Here is a 22,974-nt window from a genome sequence, read left to right as displayed (position 1 = left end):
TGGTTTTAGATGGTCCTTTGATGGACAAGGGACCTCTGTTCTCATGGTCGGTGGGTCCAAAGTATCGGAACCCCATCGATCAGACACTTATCACTTGTCCAATAGATAAGTGATAACTTAAAATCACCAAATAAATGCTTTGAAGAGACCTTCTTACATATATCAATGACACTTCAGAAGTTGCCATGAAGCAGGGGTAAACATTTTAACCAACATTTTGAGAGTGACTCCAATGTAAAAAAGGGGATTGGACAAAGAACTTGAAGGGGTTATCCAAAAGTTGATTTCTTCCAAACACAGCCCCACATGTGTTCTTAGGTGGTGTGTAGTATTACAATTTGGCTCCATTAACTTTAATGGAACTGAGCTGTAATACTACACAAAACCTGAGGACAAGTGTGGCACTGTTATAGGAAGAAATCATCTCTGTTTTACTAATCTTGGATAAATCCTTTAAAGCTGTATTCTTGGATATGTGGGGGTCCATCCCTTGCTGATCACAAGAACACAGGACAATTGTGTCCCTGAATATACAGAGTATACTGCCTTTGCACAGCCAGCGTTCCATTCATTCTCTATAGGGCTCCCAAATATTGCTGAGCACTGAAGTTTGCATTGTTTGAAAGCCCTATAGGAAAAGAACAGAGCACTAGCCATGTCTGCGCTCTGCTGCTTTATTCATTCAGAGGACATTTGTCCTCTATTCTCAGGGTATGGTGGGGGCCAGAGTGGTTGTGCTTCCACCAATTTTGTGTATAGGTGTTTAATTTCTAAAATGAGAAGACCCCTTTAAGTAGACACAAGTCTTATAAATAGCACATGGTAGTTGTAGTTCATGTTACAGATTTTGCATTGGGGCCTGGGAACGTCAAGTTACACCTCTGCTTACTATACTAAAATACCATATAAATAAATTATGAGGGTCTTGGCTTCTGAATTCTGTAATTTTTCATTATTTGGCTGCTTATTGCCATTTCTTCTCCTCCTCGTAGGTCCTTTTTCCTGTGACCAAATTGAGCTCAAGCTATCAGAATTACTCCAATCCGTTGTATTCCTTCTCTTCAAGTATCCAGCACTGAAATCTCACTGTGTGCAGGAGGCAATGACAAACCTTGTCAACCGAGTCCGAGGTACAACCCAACAACCCAACACATGGCACCAGATCACCACACACCATCCTAATCCATCCATATATACTATATTTCTATGCAATCCTTTGTAATATATTGTGATATACTGCTCTCTACTCAGGGCCGGCCCAAGACATTGTGCTGCCTGGGTCCAAGAGTGAAAATGCTGCCCCCCCCCCCAAAAAAAAAAAGAAAAGAAAAAGCATTAGGTAGACAGCAGTGCCCCCACATTAGGTAGGCAGCAGTTTCCCACATTGGATAGGCAGCATAGTTTCCCCACATTAGATAGCATATTTTCCCCACATTACGTAGCATAGTTTCCCCACATTAGGTAGCATAGTTTCCCCACATTAGGTAGCATAGATTCCCCACATTAGGTAGCAGTTTCCCCACATTAGGTAGCATAGATTCCCTACATTAGGTAGCATAGTTTCCCCACATTAGGTAGCTGTCACGATGCCGGCTGGCAGGTAGTGGATCCTCTGTGCCAGAGAGGGATTGGCGTGGACCGTGCTAGAGGATCGGTTCTAAGTCACTACTGGTTTTCACCAGAGCCCGCCGCAAAGCGGGATGGTCTTGCTGCGGCGGTAGTGACCAGGTCGTATCCCCTAGCAACGGCTCAACCTCTCTGGCTGCTGAAGATAGGCGCGGTACAAGGGAGTAGACAGAAGCAAGGTCGGACGTAGCAGAAGGTCGGGGCAGGCAGCAAGGATCGTAGTCAGGGGCAACGGCAGAAGGTCTGGAATCACAGGCAAGGAACACACAAGGAACGCTTTCACTGGCACTAGGGCAACAAGATCCGGCGAGGGAGTGAAGGGGAAGTGAGGTGATATAGGGAAGTGCACAGGTGTAAACACTAATTGGAACCACTGCACCAATCAGCGGTGCAGTGGCCCTTTAAATCGCAAAGACCCGGCGCGCGCGCGCCCTAGGGAGCGGGGCCGCGCGCGCCGGGACAGAACTGACGGGGAGCGAGTAAGGTACGGGAGCCGGGGTGCGCATCGCGAGCGGGCGCTACCCGCATCGCGAATCGCATCCCGGCCGGAGGTAGTAACGCAGCGCCCCGGGTCCGTGGAACCGACCGGGGCGCTGCAGTGAGGGAAGTGTAGCGAGCGCTCCGGGGAGGAGCGGGGACCCGGAGCGCTCGGCGTAACAGTACCCCCCCCCTTGGGTCTCCCCCTCTTCTTGGGGCCTGAGAACCTGAGGATCAGACTTTTGTCCAGGATATTGTCCTCAGGTTCCCAGGACCTCTCTTCTGGACCACAACCCTCCCAATCCACTAAAAAAAAAGTTCTTCCCCTGACCTTTTTAGAGGCCAAAATCTCTTTGACAGAGAAGATGTCCGAGGAGCCGGAAACAGGAGTGGGAGGAACAGATTTAGGAGAAAAACGGTTGAGGATGAGAGGTTTAAGAAGAGAGACGTGAAAGGCATTAGGGATACGAAGAGAAGGAGGAAGAAGAAGTTTGTAAGAGACAGGATTAATTTGACACAAAACTTTAAAAGGACCAAGATAGCGTGGTCCCAACTTATAGCTCGGGACACGGAAACGGACATATTTAGCGGAGAGCCATACCTTGTCTCCAGGGGAAAAAATGGGAGGAGCTCTTCTTTTCTTATCTGCGAATCTCTTCATGCGAGAAGAAGCCTGTAAGAGAGAATTTTGGGTCTCTTTCCATATGGTGGAAAGATCACGAGAAATTTCATCCACAGCGGGCAGACCAGAGGGCAAGGGGGTAGGGAGGGGGGGAAGAGGGTGACGGCCGTACACCACGAAAAACGGAGATTTGGAGGAAGATTCAGAGATTCTGAAATTATACGAGAATTCGGCCCAAGGTAGAAGATCTGCCCAGTCATCCTGGCGGGAGGAAACAAAATGTCGTAAATAGTCACCCAAGATCTGGTTAATTCTCTCTACTTGTCCATTGGATTGAGGATGGTATGCAGAAGAAAAATTTAATTTAATCTTGAGTTGTTTACAGAGAGCCCTCCAGAATTTAGACACAAATTGGACGCCTCTATCCGAGACGATCTGTGTAGGCAACCCGTGAAGACGAAAAATGTGTACAAAAAATTGTTTAGCCAACTGAGGCGCTGAAGGAAGACCAGGAAGAGGGATGAAATGTGCCATTTTGGAGAATCGATCAACGACCACCCAAATAACAGTGTTGCCATGGGATGGGGGTAAGTCAGTAATAAAATCCATACCAATCAGAGACCAAGGTTGTTCGGGGACAGGTAGAGGATGAAGAAAACCAGCGGGCTTCTGGCGAGGAGTCTTATCCCGGGCACAGATAGTGCAGGCTCGCACAAAGTCCACCACATCAGTCTCTAGAGTCGGCCACCAATAGAAGCGAGAGATGAGTTGCACAGATTTCTTGATGCCCGCATGACCTGCGAGATGGGAGGAGTGACCCCATTTGAGGATCCCAAGGCGTTGGCGTGGAGAAACAAAGGTTTTTCCTGGAGGATTTTGCCTGATGGAGGCTGGAGAAGTGGAAATCAGGCAGTCAGGAGGAATGATGTGTTGAGGAGAGAGTTCAATTTCAGAGGCATCTGAGGAACGAGAGAGAGCATCGGCCCTAATGTTTTTATCAGCAGGCCGAAAGTGAATTTCAAAATTAAATCGGGCAAAGAACAGAGACCACCTGGCCTGACGAGGATTCAGCCGTTGGGCAGACTGGAGGTAGGAGAGGTTCTTGTGATCGGTGTAAATAATAACTGGAAATCTTGATCCCTCCAGCAGATGCCTCCATTCCTCAAGTGCTAATTTAATGGCTAGAAGCTCTCGATCCCCGATGGAGTAGTTCCTCTCCGCCGGAGAGAAGGTCCTGGAAAAAAAACCACAAGTAACAGCATGCCCGGAAGAGTTTTTTTGTAGAAGGACAGCTCCAGCTCCCACTGAGGAGGCATCAACCTCCAATAGGAAGGGTTTAGATGGGTCAGGTCTGGAGAGCACGGGAGCCGAAGAAAAGGCAGACTTGAGTCGTTTAAAGGCGTCTTCCGCTTGAGGAGGCCAAGACTTGGGATCGGCATTTTTTTTTGTTAAAGCCACAATAGGAGCCATAATGGTAGAAAAATGTGGAATAAATTGCCTGTAATAATTGGCGAACCCCAAAAAACGTTGGATGGCACGGAGTCCGGAGGGGCGTGGCCAATCTAAGACGGCAGAGAGTTTATCTGGGTCCATTTGTAGTCCCTGGCCAGAGACCAAGTATCCTAGAAAAGGAAGAGATTGGCATTCAAACAGACATTTCTCTATTTTGGCATAGAGTTGATTATCACGAAGTCTCTGAAGAACCATACGGACATGCTGGCGGTGTTCTTCAAGATTGGCAGAAAAAATCAGGATATCGTCCAGATATACAACAACACAGGAGTATAGTAGATCACGAAAAATTTCATTAACAAAGTCTTGGAAGACGGCAGGGGCGTTGCATAGACCAAAGGGCATGACCAGATACTCAAAGTGTCCATCTCTGGTGTTAAATGCCGTTTTCCATTCATCCCCCTCTCTGATGCGGATGAGATTATAAGCACCTCTTAAGTCCAGTTTGGTAAAAATATGGGCACCTTGGAGACGATCAAAGAGTTCAGAGATGAGGGGTAGGGGGTAGCGGTTCTTAACCGTGATTTTATTAAGACCGCGGTAGTCAATGCAAGGACGTAGAGAGCCATCTTTTTTGGACACAAAGAAAAATCCGGCTCCGGCAGGAGAGGAGGATTTACGGATAAAGCCCTTTTTTAAATTTTCTTGGACGTATTCAGACATGGCAAGAGTCTCTGGGACGGACAGAGGATAGATTCTGCCCCGGGGTGGAGTAGTGCCCGGGAGGAGGTCAATGGGACAATCATAAGGCCTGTGAGGAGGTAGAGTCTCAGCTTGTTTTTTGCAAAAAACGTCCGCAAAGTCCATATAGGCCTTAGGGAGACCGGTTACATGAGGAAGCACAGGGACACGGCAAGGTTTACTGGGAACCGGTTTTAAGCAGTCCTTGGAACAAGAGGGCCCCCAACTCTTGATCTCCCCAGTGGACCAATCCAGGATTGGGGAATGGAGTTGAAGCCAGGGAAGTCCAAGAAGGATTTCAGAAGTGCAATTGGGGAGGACCAACAGTTCAATCCTCTCGTGATGAGATCCGATGCACATTAGAAGGGGCTCCGTGCGGAAACGTATAGTACAGTCCAATCTTTCATTGTTTACACAATTGATGTAGAGGGGTCTGGCGAGACTGGTCACCGGGATGTTGAACCTGTTGACGAGAGAGGCTAAGATGAAATTTCCTGCAGATCCAGAGTCCAGGAAGGCCACAGCAGAGAAGGAGAAGGCAGAGGCAGACATCCGCACAGGCACAGTAAGACGTGGAGAAGCAGAGTAGACATCAAGGACTGTCTCACCTTTGTGCGGAGTCAGCGGACGTCTTTCCAGGCGGGGAGGACGGATAGGACAATCCTTCAGGAAGTGTTCGGTACTAGCACAGTACAGGCAGAGATTCTCCATGCGGCGTCGTGTCCTCTCTTGGGGTGTCAGGCGAGACCGGTCGACCTGCATAGCCTCCACGGCGGGAGGCACAGGAACAGATTGCAGGGGACCAGAGGAGAGAGGAGCCGGGGAGAAGAAACGCCTCGTGCGAACAGAGTCCATATCCTGGCGGAGCTCCTGACGCCGTTCGGAAAAACGCATGTCAATGCGAGTGGCAAGATGGATGAGTTCATGTAGGTTAGCAGGGATTTCTCGTGCGGCCAGAACATCTTTAATGTTGCTGGATAGGCCTTTTTTAAAGGTCGCGCAGAGTGCCTCATTATTCCAGGATAATTCTGAAGCAAGGGTACGGAACTGTACGGCATACTCGCCAACGGAAGAATTACCCTGGACCAGGTTCAACAGGGCAGTCTCAGCAGAAGAGGCTCGGGCAGGTTCCTCAAAGACACTTCGAATTTCCGAGAAGAAGGAGTGTACAGAGGCAGTGACGGGGTCATTGCGGTCCCAGAGCGGTGTGGCCCAAGCCAGGGCTTTTCCAGACAGCAGGCTGACTACGAAAGCCACCTTAGACCTTTCAGTGGGGAACTGGTCCGACATCATCTCCAAGTGTAATGAACATTGGGAAAGAAAGCCACGGCAAAACTTAGAGTCCCCATCAAATTTATCCGGCAAGGATAGTCGTATTCCAGAAGCGGCCACTCGCTGCGGAGGAGGTACAGGAGCTGGCGGAGGAGATGATTGCTGGAGCTGTGGTAGTAACTGTTGTAGCATAACAGTCAGTTGAGACAGCTGTTGGCCTTGTTGCGCAATCTGTTGTGACTGCTGGGCGACCACCGTGGTGAGGTCAGCGACAACTGGCAGAGGAACTTCAGCGGGATCCATGGCCGGATCTACTGTCACGATGCCGGCTGGCAGGTAGTGGATCCTCTGTGCCAGAGAGGGATTGGCGTGGACCGTGCTAGAGGATCGGTTCTAAGTCACTACTGGTTTTCACCAGAGCCCGCCGCAAAGCGGGATGGTCTTGCTGCGGCGGTAGTGACCAGGTCGTATCCCCTAGCAACGGCTCAACCTCTCTGGCTGCTGAAGATAGGCGCGGTACAAGGGAGTAGACAGAAGCAAGGTCGGACGTAGCAGAAGGTCGGGGCAGGCAGCAAGGATCGTAGTCAGGGGCAACGGCAGAAGGTCTGGAATCACAGGCAAGGAACACACAAGGAACGCTTTCACTGGCACTAGGGCAACAAGATCCGGCGAGGGAGTGAAGGGGAAGTGAGGTGATATAGGGAAGTGCACAGGTGTAAACACTAATTGGAACCACTGCACCAATCAGCGGTGCAGTGGCCCTTTAAATCGCAAAGACCCGGCGCGCGCGCGCCCTAGGGAGCGGGGCCGCGCGCGCCGGGACAGAACTGACGGGGAGCGAGTAAGGTACGGGAGCCGGGGTGCGCATCGCGAGCGGGCGCTACCCGCATCGCGAATCGCATCCCGGCCGGAGGTAGTAACGCAGCGCCCCGGGTCCGTGGAACCGACCGGGGCGCTGCAGTGAGGGAAGTGTAGCGAGCGCTCCGGGGAGGAGCGGGGACCCGGAGCGCTCGGCGTAACAGTAGCTTAGCCCCCCCACATTAGGTAGCTTAGCCCCCCCCCAACACAGAGACACACACGGACACATAGACACACACAGATACAGGCACACAGAGACAGACACACAGACAGACACACATGCAATAACATGCAGAACTGTGGGGCATTTCAGATTCCCATCACCCTTTAAGCATTTTACAGCATCTTGGAGCTAGAGTCTATTGACAGATGAAGGACTATGGCATATGAAGTATAGTCTCAGACTACTCGGAAGGGAATTGGAGGAGGCTGGGAATTCTCCAGAGCGCTGCCTGTTATTATAAGAACCCAACCACAACTAAAGGGTGCCGGCCCAATAATATTATCCCAGAGCATTGCTACTATGTACTTTCATGTGGTTCCAAGGTGAGGCATCACTTTGCTATATATATATATATATATATATATATATATATATATATGTAATGGGATGTATTTACCATTATTCACCATCACGGAAGACGGTGCGGAGTGGACCCTCAGCAGAACGTAGGGTTACTAGGTATTTTGGCCACCCTGCCGGTATTTTATATTAAAAATACCGGCACTGCAATGGCCGGTATTTATCCAACCAATCCTCCAACTCCCGTAATTTTGCACCATAACCTATGCCAGTGTTTCCCAGCCAGGGGTGCCTCCAGCTGTTGCAAAACTACAACTCCTAGCATGCCCAGACAGCCGTTGGCTGTCCGGGCATGCTGTGAGTCGTAGTTTTGCAACAGCTGGAGGCACCCCTGGTTGGGAAATACTGACCTATACTTTATACTACTATATAGTCCAACATGCTGGGAGTCGTAGTTTTGCAACAGCTGGAGGCACCCCTGTTTGAGAAACACTGACATATACTATATACTACTATATAGTCCAACATGCTGGGAGTTGTAGTTTTCGATTGGGGAAGCTGTTGAGCCACAGGCTGTATCAGAGCATGCTGGGAGTTGTAGTTTTCATTTGGGGAAGCTGTTGAGCCACAGGCTGTATCAGAGCATGCTGGGAGTTGTAGTTAGTATTAAACACCTATTAAAACAGAATGCACCACAACTAAGTATGGAAAAATCGATGTATATCTCTTTATTAGGTTATGCAAAAATAATTTAAAAAACATTAAGATACATTTTAAACATAGACAGCACCAGATACATACATAGAATAGGTATGAAGGCTCAACCCATAGGAATGAAGCCAGAAGTTAAGAAACCAGATCAGGTACAAGGCGTAACCATTTATAAATTCATAGAATAATACAAGGAAAGACCTGAGCAAAAGTAAAGAACAATTACATAGGGGTGCCGAACCATACCTATACCGACCCCAACGATTGTTTCGCTGTAGTATCGCTTCCTCAGGGGTCGTGAGGAAACGATCCCGATGACCTGAGCAAAAGTAAAGAACAATTACATAGGGGTGCCGAACCATACCTATACCGACCCCAACGATCGTTTCACTGTAGTATCGCTTCTGTTATGCCGAGCGCTCCGGGTCCCCGTTCCTCCCCGGAGCGCTCGCCTCATCCTTGTTGCTGCAGCGCCCCGGTCAGATCCACTGACCGGGTGCGCTGCGGTTCCGCCTCCAGCCGGGATGCGATTCGCGATGCGGGTGGCGCCCGCTCGCGATGCGCACCCCGGTCCCCGTACCTGACTCGCTCTCCGTCGGTCCTGTCCCGGCGCGCGCGGCCCCGCTCCCTAGGGCGCGCGCGCGCCGGGTCTCTGCGATTTAAAGGGCCAGTGCACCTATGATGGTGCCTGGCCCAATCTCCCAATTACCAATTAGTGTGATCACCTGTGCACTTCCCTATATCACCTCACTTCCCCTGCACTCCCTTGCCGGATCTTGTTGCCTTAGTGCCTAGTGAAAGCGTTCCCTTGTCTGTTCCTAGCCCGTGTTCCTGACCTCCTGCCGTTGCCCCTGACTACGATCCTTGCTGCCTGCCTCGACCTTCTGCTACGTCCGACCTTGCTTCTGCCTACTCCCTTGTACCTCGCCTATCTTCAGCATCTTCAGCAGTCAGAGAGGTGAGCCGTTGCTAGTGGATACGACCTGGTCACTACCGCCACAGCAAGACCATCCCGCTTTGCGGCGGGCTCTGGTGAAAACCTGTAGTGGCTTAGAACCGGTCCACTAGCGCGGTCCTCGCCATCCCTCTCTGGCACAGAGGATCCACTACCTGCCAGCCGGCACCGTGACAGTAGATCCGGCCATGGATCCCGCTGAGGTTCCCCTGCCAGTTGCCTCTGATATCACCACGGTGGTCGCCCAGCAAGCCCGACAGATCGCCCATCTAATCCACCAGCTGTCGGAAGTGTCCTCCATTATGCACCAACTTCAGTCGCAACTTCATCAGCAATCTTCTCCTCCGCCAGCTCCTGCACCTCCTCCGCAGCGAGTGGCCACTCCTAGCCTCTGCCTGTCCTTGCCGGACAAATTTAATGGGGACTCTAAGTATTGCCGTGGCTTTCTTTCGCAATGTTCCCAGCACTTGGAGATGATGTCGGACCAGTTTCCTACTGAAAGGTCTAAGGTGGCTTTCGTGTTCTGCCTTCTGTCTGGAAAAGCCCTGTCATGGGCCGCACCGCTCTGGGACCGCAATGACCCCGTCACTGCCTCTGTACACTCCTTCTTCTCGGAAATTCGAAGTGTCTTTGAGGAACCTGCCCGAGCTTCTTCTGCCGAGATTGCCCTGCTGAACCTGGCCCAGGGTGTTTCTTCCGTTGGCGAGTACGCCATTCAGTTCCGTACTCTTGCTTACGAGTTGTCCTGGAATAGTGAGGTTCTCTGCGCGACCTTTAAAAAAGGCCTATCCAGCAACATTAAAGATGTTCTGGCCGCACGAGAGACTCCTGCTGACCTACATGAACTCATTCATCTTGCCACTCGCATTGACATGCGTTCTTCCGGATGGCGTCTGGAGCTCCGCCTGGATATGGACTTTGTTCGCACGAAGCGTTTTTTCTCCCCGGCTCCTCTCTCCTCTGGTCCTCTGCAATCTGTTCCTGTGCTTCCCGCCGCGGAGGCTATGCAAGTTGACCGGTCTCGCTTGACACCTCAAGAGAGGACACGACGCCGCATGGAGAATCTCTGCCTGTACTGTGCTAGTACCGAACACTTCCTGAAGGATTGTCCTATCCGTCCTCCCCGCCTGGAAAGACGTAAGCTGACTCCGCACAAAGGTGACACAGTTCTTGATGTCAACTCTGCTTCTCCACGCCTTACTGTGCCTGTGCGGATATCTGCCTCTACCTTCTCCTTCTCTACTATGCTCTTCTTGGATTCCGGATCTGCAGGAAAATTTTTTTTGGCCTCTCTTATCAACAGGTTCTACGTTCCTGTGACCAGTCTCGCCAGACCCCTCTACATCTATTGTTTTTACAATAAAAGATTGGACTGTCTCGTGCGTTTTCACACAGAACCCCTCCTAATGTGCATCGGACCTCATCACGGAAAAATTGAGTTTTTTTTCCTCCGGTTCTTTGGCCCCAAGAAGAGGGGGAGACCCAAGGGGGGGGGGTACTGTTATGCCGAGCGCTCCGGGTCCCCGTTCCTCCCCGGAGCGCTCGCCTCATCCTTGTTGCTGCACGCCCCGGTCAGATCCACTGACCGGGTGCGCTGCGGTTCCGCCTCCAGCCGGGATGCGATTCGCGATGCGGGTGGCGCCCGCTCGCGATGCGCACCCCGGTCCCCGTACCTGACTCGCTCTCCGTCGGTCCTGTCCCGGCGCGCGCGGCCCCGCTCCCTAGGGCGCGCGCGCGCCGGGTCTCTGCGATTTAAAGGGCCAGTGCACCTATGATGGTGCCTGGCCCAATCTCCCAATTACCAATTAGTGTGATCACCTGTGCACTTCCCTATATCACCTCACTTCCCCTGCACTCCCTTGCCGGATCTTGTTGCCTTAGTGCCTAGTGAAAGCGTTCCCTTGTCTGTTCCTAGCCCGTGTTCCTGACCTCCTGCCGTTGCCCCTGACTACGATCCTTGCTGCCTGCCTCGACCTTCTGCTACGTCCGACCTTGCTTCTGCCTACTCCCTTGTACCTCGCCTATCTTCAGCATCTTCAGCAGTCAGAGAGGTGAGCCGTTGCTAGTGGATACGACCTGGTCACTACCGCCGCAGCAAGACCATCCCGCTTTGCGGCGGGCTCTGGTGAAAACCTGTAGTGGCTTAGAACCGGTCCACTAGCGCGGTCCTCGCCATCCCTCTCTGGCACAGAGGATCCACTACCTGCCAGCCGGCACCGTGACAGCTTCCTCAGGGGTCGTGAGGAAGCGATCCCGAGGAAGCAATACTACAGCGAAACGATCGTTGGGGTCGGTATAGGTATGGTTCGGCACCCCTATGTAATTGTTCTTTACTTTTGCTCAGGTCTTTCCTTGTATCATTCTATGAATTTATAAATGGTTACACCTTGTACCTGATCTGGTTTCTTAACTTCTGGCTTCATTTCTATGGGTTGAGCCTTCATACCTATTCATTGTTGTATGTATCTGGTGCTGTCTATGTTTAAAATGTATCTTAATGTTTTTTTAACAATTTTTGTATAACCTAATTAAGAGATATATCGATTTTTACATACTAAGTTGTGGTGCATTCTATTTGATTAGGTTTGTAATATTTTATATGCACCCTTTACCTGCAGGTTGCTGTAGTTTTTTTTTTTTGTATCGGTGATATAATAGAGTTGTGGTTAGTCACTAACTGCAACTGCCGAATTTAATAAAAAAAAAAAAAACGATCAAAAAGCCACATCATAACAAAAATGGTACGGTTAAAAACTACAGATTGGGGCGCAGAAAAAGAGCCCTCATACAACCCTGTATAAAGAGAACAACAAAAGTTATAGGAGTCAGAATAGGACAACATTTCCCCTGCATATGTGTATCCTGTGATGTCATACATATATAATTAATTATGCAAATTAGCATGGCCTGTATTTTTTATTTTTTTTTGCAAGAAAGGTGGCAACCCTAGCAAAACGTGATATTAAAAGACTATGTGTTTGGGGTCATGTTGACTATCTAAGTCGATACTGGTCACATCTTAATATTGTATATTACAAAAGGGGGAACGTACTGACATGACCCTTTGGGCATTACGGTATTGCTATCCAGTCAAGCGGTGGTGTTGAGGTGACACTTTTTGGGAGGAAAGGAAACTGCTGTCTTGGTCGCCCATATACATCATTATCAAGAGCTTTGGACATGCTCAGCCACCAATCCTACAGTATATGTGGCTGCAATAGCAGATCGGGGGGCATCTCAAAGGTGGGTTTGGGGCATCTGGGTCTGAGAGGTGAGGTTGGGAACTTATATTGTTCACTCTCCAGCTTTACATCATCACAAAGAATTGCGACCCACATTACTCTGCAGTTCTGTACCTCGCCATCCATGTCTTGACTTCTGGACATTCCATGGATAGTTCTAGTAATAGGAGTCAGGACAATAGGATGTCATTAATATCATCCGGAATGACACCAGAATAGTAAATGGCGCTCAGGATCTACGATGTCACAGGTTAATTCAGTATAATTACCTCTGGAGGCTTCTCATCCATTAATTTCATGTGTGAGCGTCACATTCCATGTTACACCAGTCATTCATGTTTTATGACCTTAGATGGATTTATGGAAGGTGTTTAATGCTTTACGCAATGTAATGGCCCATGAGATCTGAGCTGCGATCCTGCGATCTTCATCAACTGTGACCTGTCATACAGTCTGGGGATTTGTTTCTAACCTATAACCATATACGAGAGGTCAAGCCTTATAGGCCATTTTAATCATGATTTCTTGGAACAAGAATTAGGTCTGATGTAGGTTTTTGCACTGCCAGGTTATAGAGTGGGCAAAAGGGGTTAGTAAAGGTAATGAGGGGCATGCGTTAAGATTTTACCCCTGTTTTGTGTTAAAATTTTTGCGCAAAATTTTGCGCAAGCTGTTTTTTTGCATCTTTTTTTGCGTACATTCTGGTGGAGCGTTTCCTCCGGATGTGTATGTTTCGGTGTACCTTGGAGTGACATATTTAGTATGAACGAATTTATTAACTGCGTACATTTCATTTACCCACAGAAATCTTGTGCAATGACCATATTTTTAACGCAAATATAAGCCATCTTGGACTGCACGTAGCAAGATGCTCTAAATCATCGACTCGATTTTTCAAAGAGTGGATTGGGGAGATTACTATATCTGCCCCCAATTTATTAAACTCATTGTGCTTGATTGATAAATTTACTGCCTCTGCGCTTAATTTAGAATTTGGCAAAAAGGGGTAAACTGCTTCTACCATACACAAATAATGATACATGTCCCCCAATAACCCTCTTATCCCCCTGCCCTTATGATAATCATGTGTGTTCCACTTTAAGTTTATTGTTATCCTATTGGTTGTGTCCACAGTTTCTATTATTGTGTAACCGACTCACAGTATTGCAAATGGCTAAAGGAACCTGTAGACAGCTCCACCTCCAGACCCTTCAGTATCATAGTTTCCTAGCTGCCAGCTTGTGGGGACTGAGCGTCACACCAGCCCATGCAGACCCCAATGCTGAGATAGTTGTACCTACAGGGTTGAAAGGTGCATCAGTGCGGGTTAGTTGGGAATAGAAGTCCCATAGGGAAGTAGATGGTCATTTCTGGGCCTTTTGGCTAAGATGAAGTGTAATATCTGTTCTTATCAGTAAGCAGGGAACGCTGGTGAGGTTGTATGCATGGGACCAGTGTACCAGGGCATTCTGGGGCTGGTTCTGAGGAATCAGCTCGACAGCTGCCCCGTTGAGACTTGTGCTCTCCGGGTCTGGTCATTGGGTTGTGGGGGTGTAGAGCCGTGAACCTTTGTTCCTCAGGTAGTAGGGACCCTAAGGAACCTAAACTCACTAAGGATGGAGTGAAAGCACTGGCACCAACCTCTTCACCTTCAGAACTTCACCTCTTAATTCCAAGCCTTCTGGCTAGGATCAGAGAACATTTTTATAGATCCAGCGGGATGTCTGGGCAGTATATACGGCACACATTCACTTATTTATTTCATTGTGTCTGTCACGATTCGGCTTCCAGGTAGTGGATCCTCTGTGTCAGCGAGGGATTGGCGTGGACCGTGCTAGTGGACCGGTTCTAAGAAGCTACTGGTTTTCACCAGAGCCCGCCGCAAAGCGGGATGGTCTTGCTGCGGCAGTAGCAACCAGGTCGTATCCACTAGCAACGGCTCTACCTCGCTGACTGCTGAGAAGGCGTGGGACAGAAGGACTAGGCAGAGGCAAGGTCAGACGTAGCAGAAGGTCGGGGGCAGGCGGCAAGGTTCGTAGTCAGGATGGGTAGCAGAAGTTCAGGTACACAGGCTTTGGACACACTAAACGCTTTCACTGGCACAAGGCAACAAGATCCGGCAAGGGAGTGCAAGGGAGGAGACTAGATAAAGGCAGGGAGCAGGTGGGAGCCAATTAAGCTAATTGGGCCAGGCACCAATCATTGGTGCACTGGCCCTTTAAGTCTCAGAGAGCTGGCGCGCGCGCGCCCTAGAGAGCGGAGCCGCGCGCGCCAGCACATGACAGCAGGGGACCGGGACGGGTAAGTGACCTGGGATGCGACTCGCAAGCGGGCGCGTCCCGCTGTGCGAATCGCATCCCCAACGGCCAAAACAGTGCAGCGCTCCCGGTCAGCGGGACTGACCGGGGCGCTGCAGGGAGAAAGACGCCGTGAGCGCTCCGGGGAGGAGCGGGGACCCGGAGCGCTAGGCGTAACAGTACCCCCCCCCTTAGGTCTCCCCTTCTCTTTGTCCGGTAACTGCCTCCCCTGGGATGAGGACACCGGGAAAGAATGGAGGGTTTCCTCAACGGCAGGCAGTACAGCAGGAGTGGGAATGGGGAGGGAGGGCAGAGGGCGAGGCCTGGCACGGGGCAGTGTGACACCAGGACGGGGGCCATGGGGAGGCACAGAGGCTTGCCTGATGGGACTGGGAGGGGGGGAGAGGCACTTCCTGTGGCAGGCAGAGTCCCAGTTCCTGATCTCCCCGGTGGTCCAATCAATGGTGGGGGAATGAAGCCGGAGCCAAGGCAGACCGAGGAGGACCTCAGAGGTACAGTTGGGGAGAATAAAGAACTCAATCCTCTCAAGGTGGGGTCCAATAGACATGAGGAGGGGCTCTGTGCGGTAACGCACGGTGCAGTCCAATCTGGCTCCGTTGACCGCGGAAATGTAGAGCGGCTTAACGAGACGGGTCACCGGGATGCTGAATTTATTAACAAATGACTCCAAAATAAAATTTCCAGAGGCACCGGAGTCCAAGCAGGCCACGGCTGAGAGGGAGGAGTTGGCTGAAGAAGAAATCCGCACGGGTACCGTGAGACGTGGAGGAGCAGACTTGGAACCAAGAGACGCCACACCCACGTGAGCTGGGTGCGTGCGTGCGTTTCCCAGGCGTGGAGGACGGATAGGGCAATCCACCAAGAAATGCTCGGTACTGGCACAGTAAAGACAGAGATTTTCTTCCCTACGGCGATTCCTCTCTTCCTGGGTCAGGCGAGACTTATCCACTTGCATGGCCTCCTCGGCGGGAGGCCCAGGCGTAGATTGCAACGGATACTGTGGGAGAGGTGCCCAGAGATCTAAGTCTTTTTCCTGGCGGAGCTCTTGGTGTCGCTCAGAAAAACGCATGTCAATGCGGGTAGCTAGATGGATGAGTTCTTGCAGATTGGCAGGAATCTCTCGTGCGGCCAGCACATCCTTGATGCGACTGGATAGGCCTTTTTTAAAGGTCGCGCAGAGAGCCTCGTTATTCCAGGATAATTCTGAAGCAAGAGTACGGAATTGTACGGCATACTCGCCAACGGAAGAATTACCCTGGACCAGGTTCAACAGGGCAGTCTCGGCAGAAGAAGCTCGGGCTGGCTCCTCGAAGACACTCCGGAGTTCAGTGAAGAAGGCCTGGACTGTGGCTGTGGCAGGATCATTGCGGTCCCAGAGCGGTGTGGCCCAAGACAAGGCCTTTCCTGAAAGAAGGCTTACTACAAACGCCACCTTAGACCGTTCTGAAGGAAACAAGTCCGACATCATCTCCATATGCAGGGAACACTGAGACAAAAATCCGCGGCAGAGTCTGGAGTCCCCATCAAATTTGTCCGGCAGGGACAAGCGGAGGCTAGGAGCGGCCACTCGCTGCGGAGGAGGTGCAGGAGCTGGCGGAGGAGATGGTTGCTGCTGTAGCAGAGGCAGAAGTTGCTGTAACGTGGCGGTCAACTGCGACAGCTGCTGTCCTTGTTGGGCAATCTGCTGCGATTGCTGAGCGACCACCGTGGTAAGGTCAGCGAGACTTGGCAGCGGCACCTCAGCGGGATCCATGGCCGGATCTACTGTCACGATTCGGCTTCCAGGTAGTGGATCCTCTGTGTCAGCGAGGGATTGGCGTGGACCGTGCTAGTGGACCGGTTCTAAGAAGCTACTGGTTTTCACCAGAGCCCGCCGCAAAGCGGGATGGTCTTGCTGCGGCAGTAGCAACCAGGTCGTATCCACTAGCAACGGCTCTACCTCGCTGACTGCTGAGAAGGCGTGGGACAGAAGGACTAGGCAGAGGCAAGGTCAGACGTAGCAGAAGGTCGGGGGCAGGCGGCAAGGTTCGTAGTCAGGATGGGTAGCAGAAGTTCAGGTACACAGGCTTTGGACACACTAAACGCTTTCACTGGCACAAGGCAACAAGATCCGGCAAGGGAGTGCAAGGGAGGAGACTAGATAAAGGCAGGGAGCAGGTGGGAGCCAATTAAGCTAATTGGGCCAGGCACCAATCATTGGTGCACTGGCCCTTTAAGTCTCAGAGAGCTGGCGCGCGCGCCCTAGAGAGCGGAGCCGCGCGCGCCAGCACATGACAGCAGGGGACCGGGACGGGTAAGTGACCTGGGATGCGACTCGCAAGCGGGCGCGTCCCGCTGTGCGAATCGCATCCCCAACGGCCAAAACAGTGCAGCGCTCCCGGTCAGCGGGACTGACCGGGGCGCTGCAGGGAGAAAGACGCCGTGAGCGCTCCGGGGAGGAGCGGGGACCCGGAGCGCTAGGCGTAACAGTGTCAGTCGCTGGGCCACTTTTCATGTTGTTTTGTCACTAAGATTGGTCAGGGTGGAGTAGCCCTTCTGGGTATCCCTCCTGGCGGTCTAGGGGAGGTGTGTGTGGCCAATATGTTCCTCACCTCCCTGTGACCCATGGGTGTCCTCTGCTTCAACAGAGTTGCCAACTGTATACAGCTCCGCAGGCTGATGCCCTGGTTAACGCCTAGGTTGATGATAGGAGCTTTTGTGGTCCCTAAGTAGCTTCGGCAAAAAGGGACATTGTACCTGGACCCTTGCTAGTTTCTTTGGGGATCTCTTTTCTTTCGGAGAAGGGCTTGCGATGGACTGGATCCTCATGCACGTTTTTTGTGTGCAACGTTTGCACTTTTTCTTGCGCTTGGGTGAATTGAGCATCCTAGATGGTAGTTAAACCGATGTTTCCCTGTGAGCCCAACAATCCTTATGTCAAAAAGTTGCGTAAAATCTGCAAATTTTTACATTACATACATTATGCCATGTCCACAAGGTGAATGGCCGATCACACCCACTAAATTTACTAAAACTTACACTTGCAAACAGCCCTACCTTTTGGCTGAAATCTATGCCTGCTCCTAGTTGCTGTGGGTTTTATTCAGGGGCATACAGGGCAGCCACACAGGTGCCATATTTTTTAAGAAGTTGTAGTTTTGCAAAATCTGGAGGTCCGCATGTTGAAGACCACTGGTTTTGGAGGTTATACTCACGTGTCCCCGCCGCTCCGGACCCTCACCGCTGCCCTGGATGTCGCCTTCCATCGCTGTCGCCGCGTCCCCGGGGTGTCCCTGATGCTCCGGCAAGGCCTCTGCTTCCCCGGCATCCTCGCTCTCCATCGCCACCATCACATCGCTACGCACGCCGCTCCTATTGGATGACGGGACGGCGTGCGCAGTGACGTGATGACGACGATGGAGAGCGCCGACGTTGCAGGGGATCCCGAAGACGACGCGCCGGAGCCCCGAGGACAGGTAAGTGATCATCAGCGGACCACACAGGGCACTGTAAACGGCTATCTGGTGCCAGCTGAAGCAGTCTGCGCTGCTGGATAGCGGTTTATGCGATGGCCCCGACATACAAAAGCATCGTATGTTGATGCTGCCTTCAACATGCGATGGCCTCTGAGAGGCCATCGCATGTTGAAATGATCATATGTCGGGGCGATCGTAGGTCGGGGGGGGGGGGTCACTGTATTAGGATTATTACTTCCGGTTCACTCCACAGACCTGTAGGGTCCACAAGGACTATGGATTCAAAAACAAACCTAACTACAGCTCCTCCGGGTTTGTGCCTTTCTCCATTTACCCTCTACAGGTGACAGATAATGGACTTTGTCCCACAACCCCAGTAGTCTCCCCGGAATGAGCTACTCACAGGCTGAGAATGTACAGCACACTGCAAGCCACCTACTTCTATGCCCAGTTCTTATCTGGTAAAAGAAGTCACTAGATCACCATCTGCTTTGTAAGTTGTAGGACCTGCCTGTCTGAACAATACTACTGCTCCTCCTGGGAAGACTTGTTGTCACTCCCGATCAGCTCCACACAGGCCTGCACCACGTCTCCTGTCTTCTGACCTCCAGACCACCATCTTCTTTCACCCTCCAGTCTCCCTCTCTCTCCAGCAATGTCCGAGCCCAGGCCTGCTTCCTACTGCACTCAGGCCAACAGGACTTCTCACAGCACCTTACCAGGTTGTTTCATCACTTTACCCCACTTGGCGCCAAATGCCCTGCCTTTTAACACTTCTCCCGCACTTCACCCTACATAAGAGAAACGGGGGCCATTAGGCTTGCCACCTTTCTTGCAAAAAAAAAAATATACCGGCCATGCTAATTTGCATAATTCATTATATATGCGTGACATCACAGGATACACATATGCGGGGGGAAATTTTGTCCTATTCTGACCCCTATAACTTTTTTTTTCTCCGTATACAGGCCTGTATGAGGGCTCATTTTTCGCTCTGATCTGTAGTTTTTAAAGGGGTTCTCCGCCCCTAGACATCTTATCCCCTATCCAAAGGATAGGGGATAAGATGTCAGATCGCCGCGGTCCCGCTGCTGGGGAGCTCTGGGATCCCCGCTGCGGCACCCCGCTCTCATTACAGCACAGAACGAGTTCGCTCTGTGCGTAATGACGGGTGATACGGGGGACGGAGCAGCGTGACGTCATGGCTCCGCCCCTCGTGACATCACAGCCCGTCCCCTTAATGCAAGTCTATGGGAGGGGGCGTGACGACCGTCACGCCCCCTCCCATAGACTTGTATTAAAAGGGGCAGGCCGTGACGTCACGAGGGGCGGAGCCGTGACGTAACGATGCTCCGGCCCCTGTACTGTTGTACTGTTGTAGTTTTGCAACAGCTGGAGGCACTCTGGAAAGGAAACACTGGTATAGGTTATGGCGCAACATTCCGGGAGTTAGAGGATTGGTTGGATAAATACCGGCCATTGCATTGCCGGTATTTTTAATATTAAAAAAAACAGCAGGGTGGACAAAATACTGGCTGAGCCGGTAAAATACCGGTCAGGTGGCATCCCTAGGGCTCATAGCAGATATAAAATGGGCTCTCTTTTATGGCGTCTGATTTTGCCTTCTCCCCCAAGGACCGAAAGGTCTGGTGTTTATATCCCTTTGCCTTCCATGACCCATTGGTCAATCTCCCTCCATTAAGTTGCTGACAATGCAGTTCCCTGGAGAGAGGACGTTGGCACACTTTCTTATCAATAAAATAAAAAGGAATGGGATCAACCACGACAGGGCTCCTTGTTCTCTCCAAGGATCCCATAGCAGGCGCATGGTCTGCCACTATGGCACCTACGCCCTTGCACTATGGTAGTACCATGGCTTGCTCTACCTCCAGGGCATATGCCCATGCAGTGGTCAGCAGCCTGTGAGGCTTGCTTTCCTGTTGCCTACTACTGCTATCCAACATGGTGGCACAGCTGGGCACCACAAACCACTATCCTTGGGCACCTGCAGGACAAACACAGTGAAATATGCAATGATATAGAAAATGCCAAGGGGCAACTCAGCTCACTCACCACACCGTAATGTAGTCCTGGGCTTCGTGGAGAGAGAACAGTCTGGAGCATGCAGATGGCATGCAGAAAGAAGGTGGGAAGTTCAGCTCACTGACCAGAAAAATAAAACGTAACCTTTACTGTGGACGGTTAAAATCCATGAGGACAAGAAAAACTAAATAGTGTATAAAAACATCGCGCCGACGCGTTTCGGGCTGCAGACGAGCCCTTAATCATGGTTAAGGGCTCGTCTGCAGCCCCGAAACGCGTTGGAGCGATGTTTTTATACACTATTTAGTTTTTCTTGTCCTCATGGATTTTAACCGTCCACAGTAAAGGTTACGTTTTATTTTTCTGGTCAGTGAGCTGAACTTCCCACCTTCTTTCTACAGTGAAATATGGCATAATTTACACAGTATATACAAAATTCAACAAGCAAAAATATTCTGTGATGCAAAATGGCCGTTTAAAGTAACAGTCAACCATTTAAAGAAGCACAGAGTCCTGCAAGGAAGAAGATTTCCAGCTCATGGTCCTTACAAGCAGCCATTGCCCTCTCCTGTATGTCAGCTCAGTGAGTACGCCTCTGAGGGCGATTGCAGCGCTCAGCACTCTCACTTTGCACTTCCTGATGCGATGACTGCTGTCAGGAAGCTGTGGGTCTTTGTCACTACATCAGTAAACCCGGGTTCCACAATTGGCAGGGGCGTCCACTCCAGCTGGGCCCTGGGAAAATGGCGTCAGGCAGAGGAGGGGGTAAGAAGCTGCAACCTGCCCCCCATCTTTTATTCCTTCTATCTCTAACGTCGCTTTCGGCTTTTGTGGGTTTATGTCTTACGTATAGTTGTGTATAGTTCTTTGCCACAATCTGTTCCTCTTCTGTGTTCACAACCATGTTCTCATGCAAATACTATAAATATATATATATATATATATATATATATATATATATATATTCATAGTATGTGCATGGTTTATTGGTTTGACTATGCTCAATATACTGTATGTGTGACACAGGCAAAATGTAGCTGTCGATTTATAGCCCGGACTTCCATGGTTCCTCTGACCAGTTTGTGTCATTTATGCAGTGTAAGATACATATGTCTTGATGCGTCTGTCTTTATTGTCTTACTTTCTGTCTATTATAGCAGAGTATAGACAAATAGTCGTATATGTGCCCAATCATGTCTGCCACTTCCTCTACCATAGTTGGGGGGTCGTGTATGTTGTATAGCGATTATATGTGAAACGCTATGATTGTTACCCGTCTCTATACGATCAGGCTTAGTCTCTATACAATATTCATGGTACGTGCCTGTGCCGGGCTTTATAGGGTTATATGTTCTCTTGATGATGTTTTAACCACATCCTGCTTTCGGCATGGTACAAGAAGTCAGTGACTTGTTATTTCTGTCTGCACAAAGTGTGGCAGGAAGGTGACGGGATTAGAAATGTAAGTAAAGGCGGGACAGACCGAGAGATTATATAATTAAATATAGGTTATTTTGGTAGGAAATAGGTAGTAATAGCATCGCACTATGGAGATGCCCATAGCCAATGCGCGTTTCTTCCACTGGCGGTTGAGGCAAAAAGGTGGAAGTTTACACTATGTTGGCCAAGACATTGCTTGCAGGACAGGTCTGTGATGATAATGGCTGTGTATTCCTAGCGTAGTACGGGTCTGTGAATTTGTTAAAGGGGGCCCATGATTTGTGATGTTGCTCAGCTCTGTATGTGGAGGAGAGAGCACTAGGGCAGTACCTAGGGACCCATTTAAAAAGACGCGTTCTATGAGGGTGGTCTTCATAAAGATGGTACTTCATCTGTTATAGTGGAGGACTCCAATACAACCCTCATGGTCACCAACCGTCCAGGATTTTTTCCCTGTTCTATTTCAATGAAGTAACTGAAAAAGCCTGGAATGTTGGTAGGCCTTGAGGACTGGGTTGGGGACCACTGAAGTATAGCGCCCCTAAGCGCACCTCTTTGAGAAGATCACCCCCTTATCCAGACCAAGTTTTATGTGACAGATTTTTAGCTCTCCATATATTATACATAGTGGCCACTCTCCTTGAGAAGACCCTTTTAAATGCAATTTTGAAAGGTCTTCTCAAGAGTTTCATTGTATTCCAACAATAGACCTTAATTGCATATCTCTTGGGATCCCCTCTGGTCCTAAGAACATGGTAGTAGGGATGAAGGATGACAGTCTTGTGCGACCCAAGAGCCTGGACAGTTAAATCATACTTTACCATGACTTTACCAGAAGTCCAGTACAAATATATGGGAAGTACAATTCCTAAACACAAAAATCTCAGCCTGGGAGTTTTAAACATCCTGCCACTGGACCAACGTTATGGTGCAAGGATTACATGGGGAGGAAGAGGGGATGGGGCAGTTGGGGGGGGGGGGGAAGAAGATTTATTGTGGGGGCATAGAGAGGGCATGGCAGAGCTGCTGCAGTGAGGAGTGCAGGGAGGAAAAGCAGACTGTCACTGCTAGGGCAGTATGCATGCTACCCAGCTTTCCCAGTCTCCTGAAGAGCTCCAATAGGGCTGCTTTGCCAGACAAATATTCTCTTCAGGAGACTGGGAAAGCTGGGTGGTAGGCAGTACACAGTGCAGGGCTCACACTACTCCCTCAGCTTTCCCAGTCTCCAGAAGAGATTAT

General features: G+C 50.3%; 1 protein-coding gene across 2 annotated transcripts in view; it reads left to right on the top strand.

Moving 5' to 3' along the window:
• GMIP (GEM interacting protein) overlaps nt 1-22,974 on the top strand; it is a 99,770-nt gene that overhangs the window by 13,358 nt on the left and 63,438 nt on the right. The window contains exon 2 of one of the 2 annotated variants that reach the window (XM_056570688.1): nt 993-1,130. In XM_056570688.1, coding sequence (XP_056426663.1) covers nt 993-1,130 — 138 coding nt within the window. Of the gene's footprint in view, nt 1-992; nt 1,131-20,944; nt 21,061-22,974 lie in introns of those variants that run through there. The other variant, XM_056570689.1, reaches the window with a different exon arrangement.

Source organism: Hyla sarda, chromosome 4 (genome assembly GCF_029499605.1).
Source record: "Hyla sarda isolate aHylSar1 chromosome 4, aHylSar1.hap1, whole genome shotgun sequence".
In the NCBI taxonomy this organism is placed as follows: domain Eukaryota; kingdom Metazoa; phylum Chordata; class Amphibia; order Anura; family Hylidae; genus Hyla; species Hyla sarda.
Note: the sequence above shows the minus strand (reverse complement) of the source record. Positions and strands in the feature narration are given on the sequence as shown.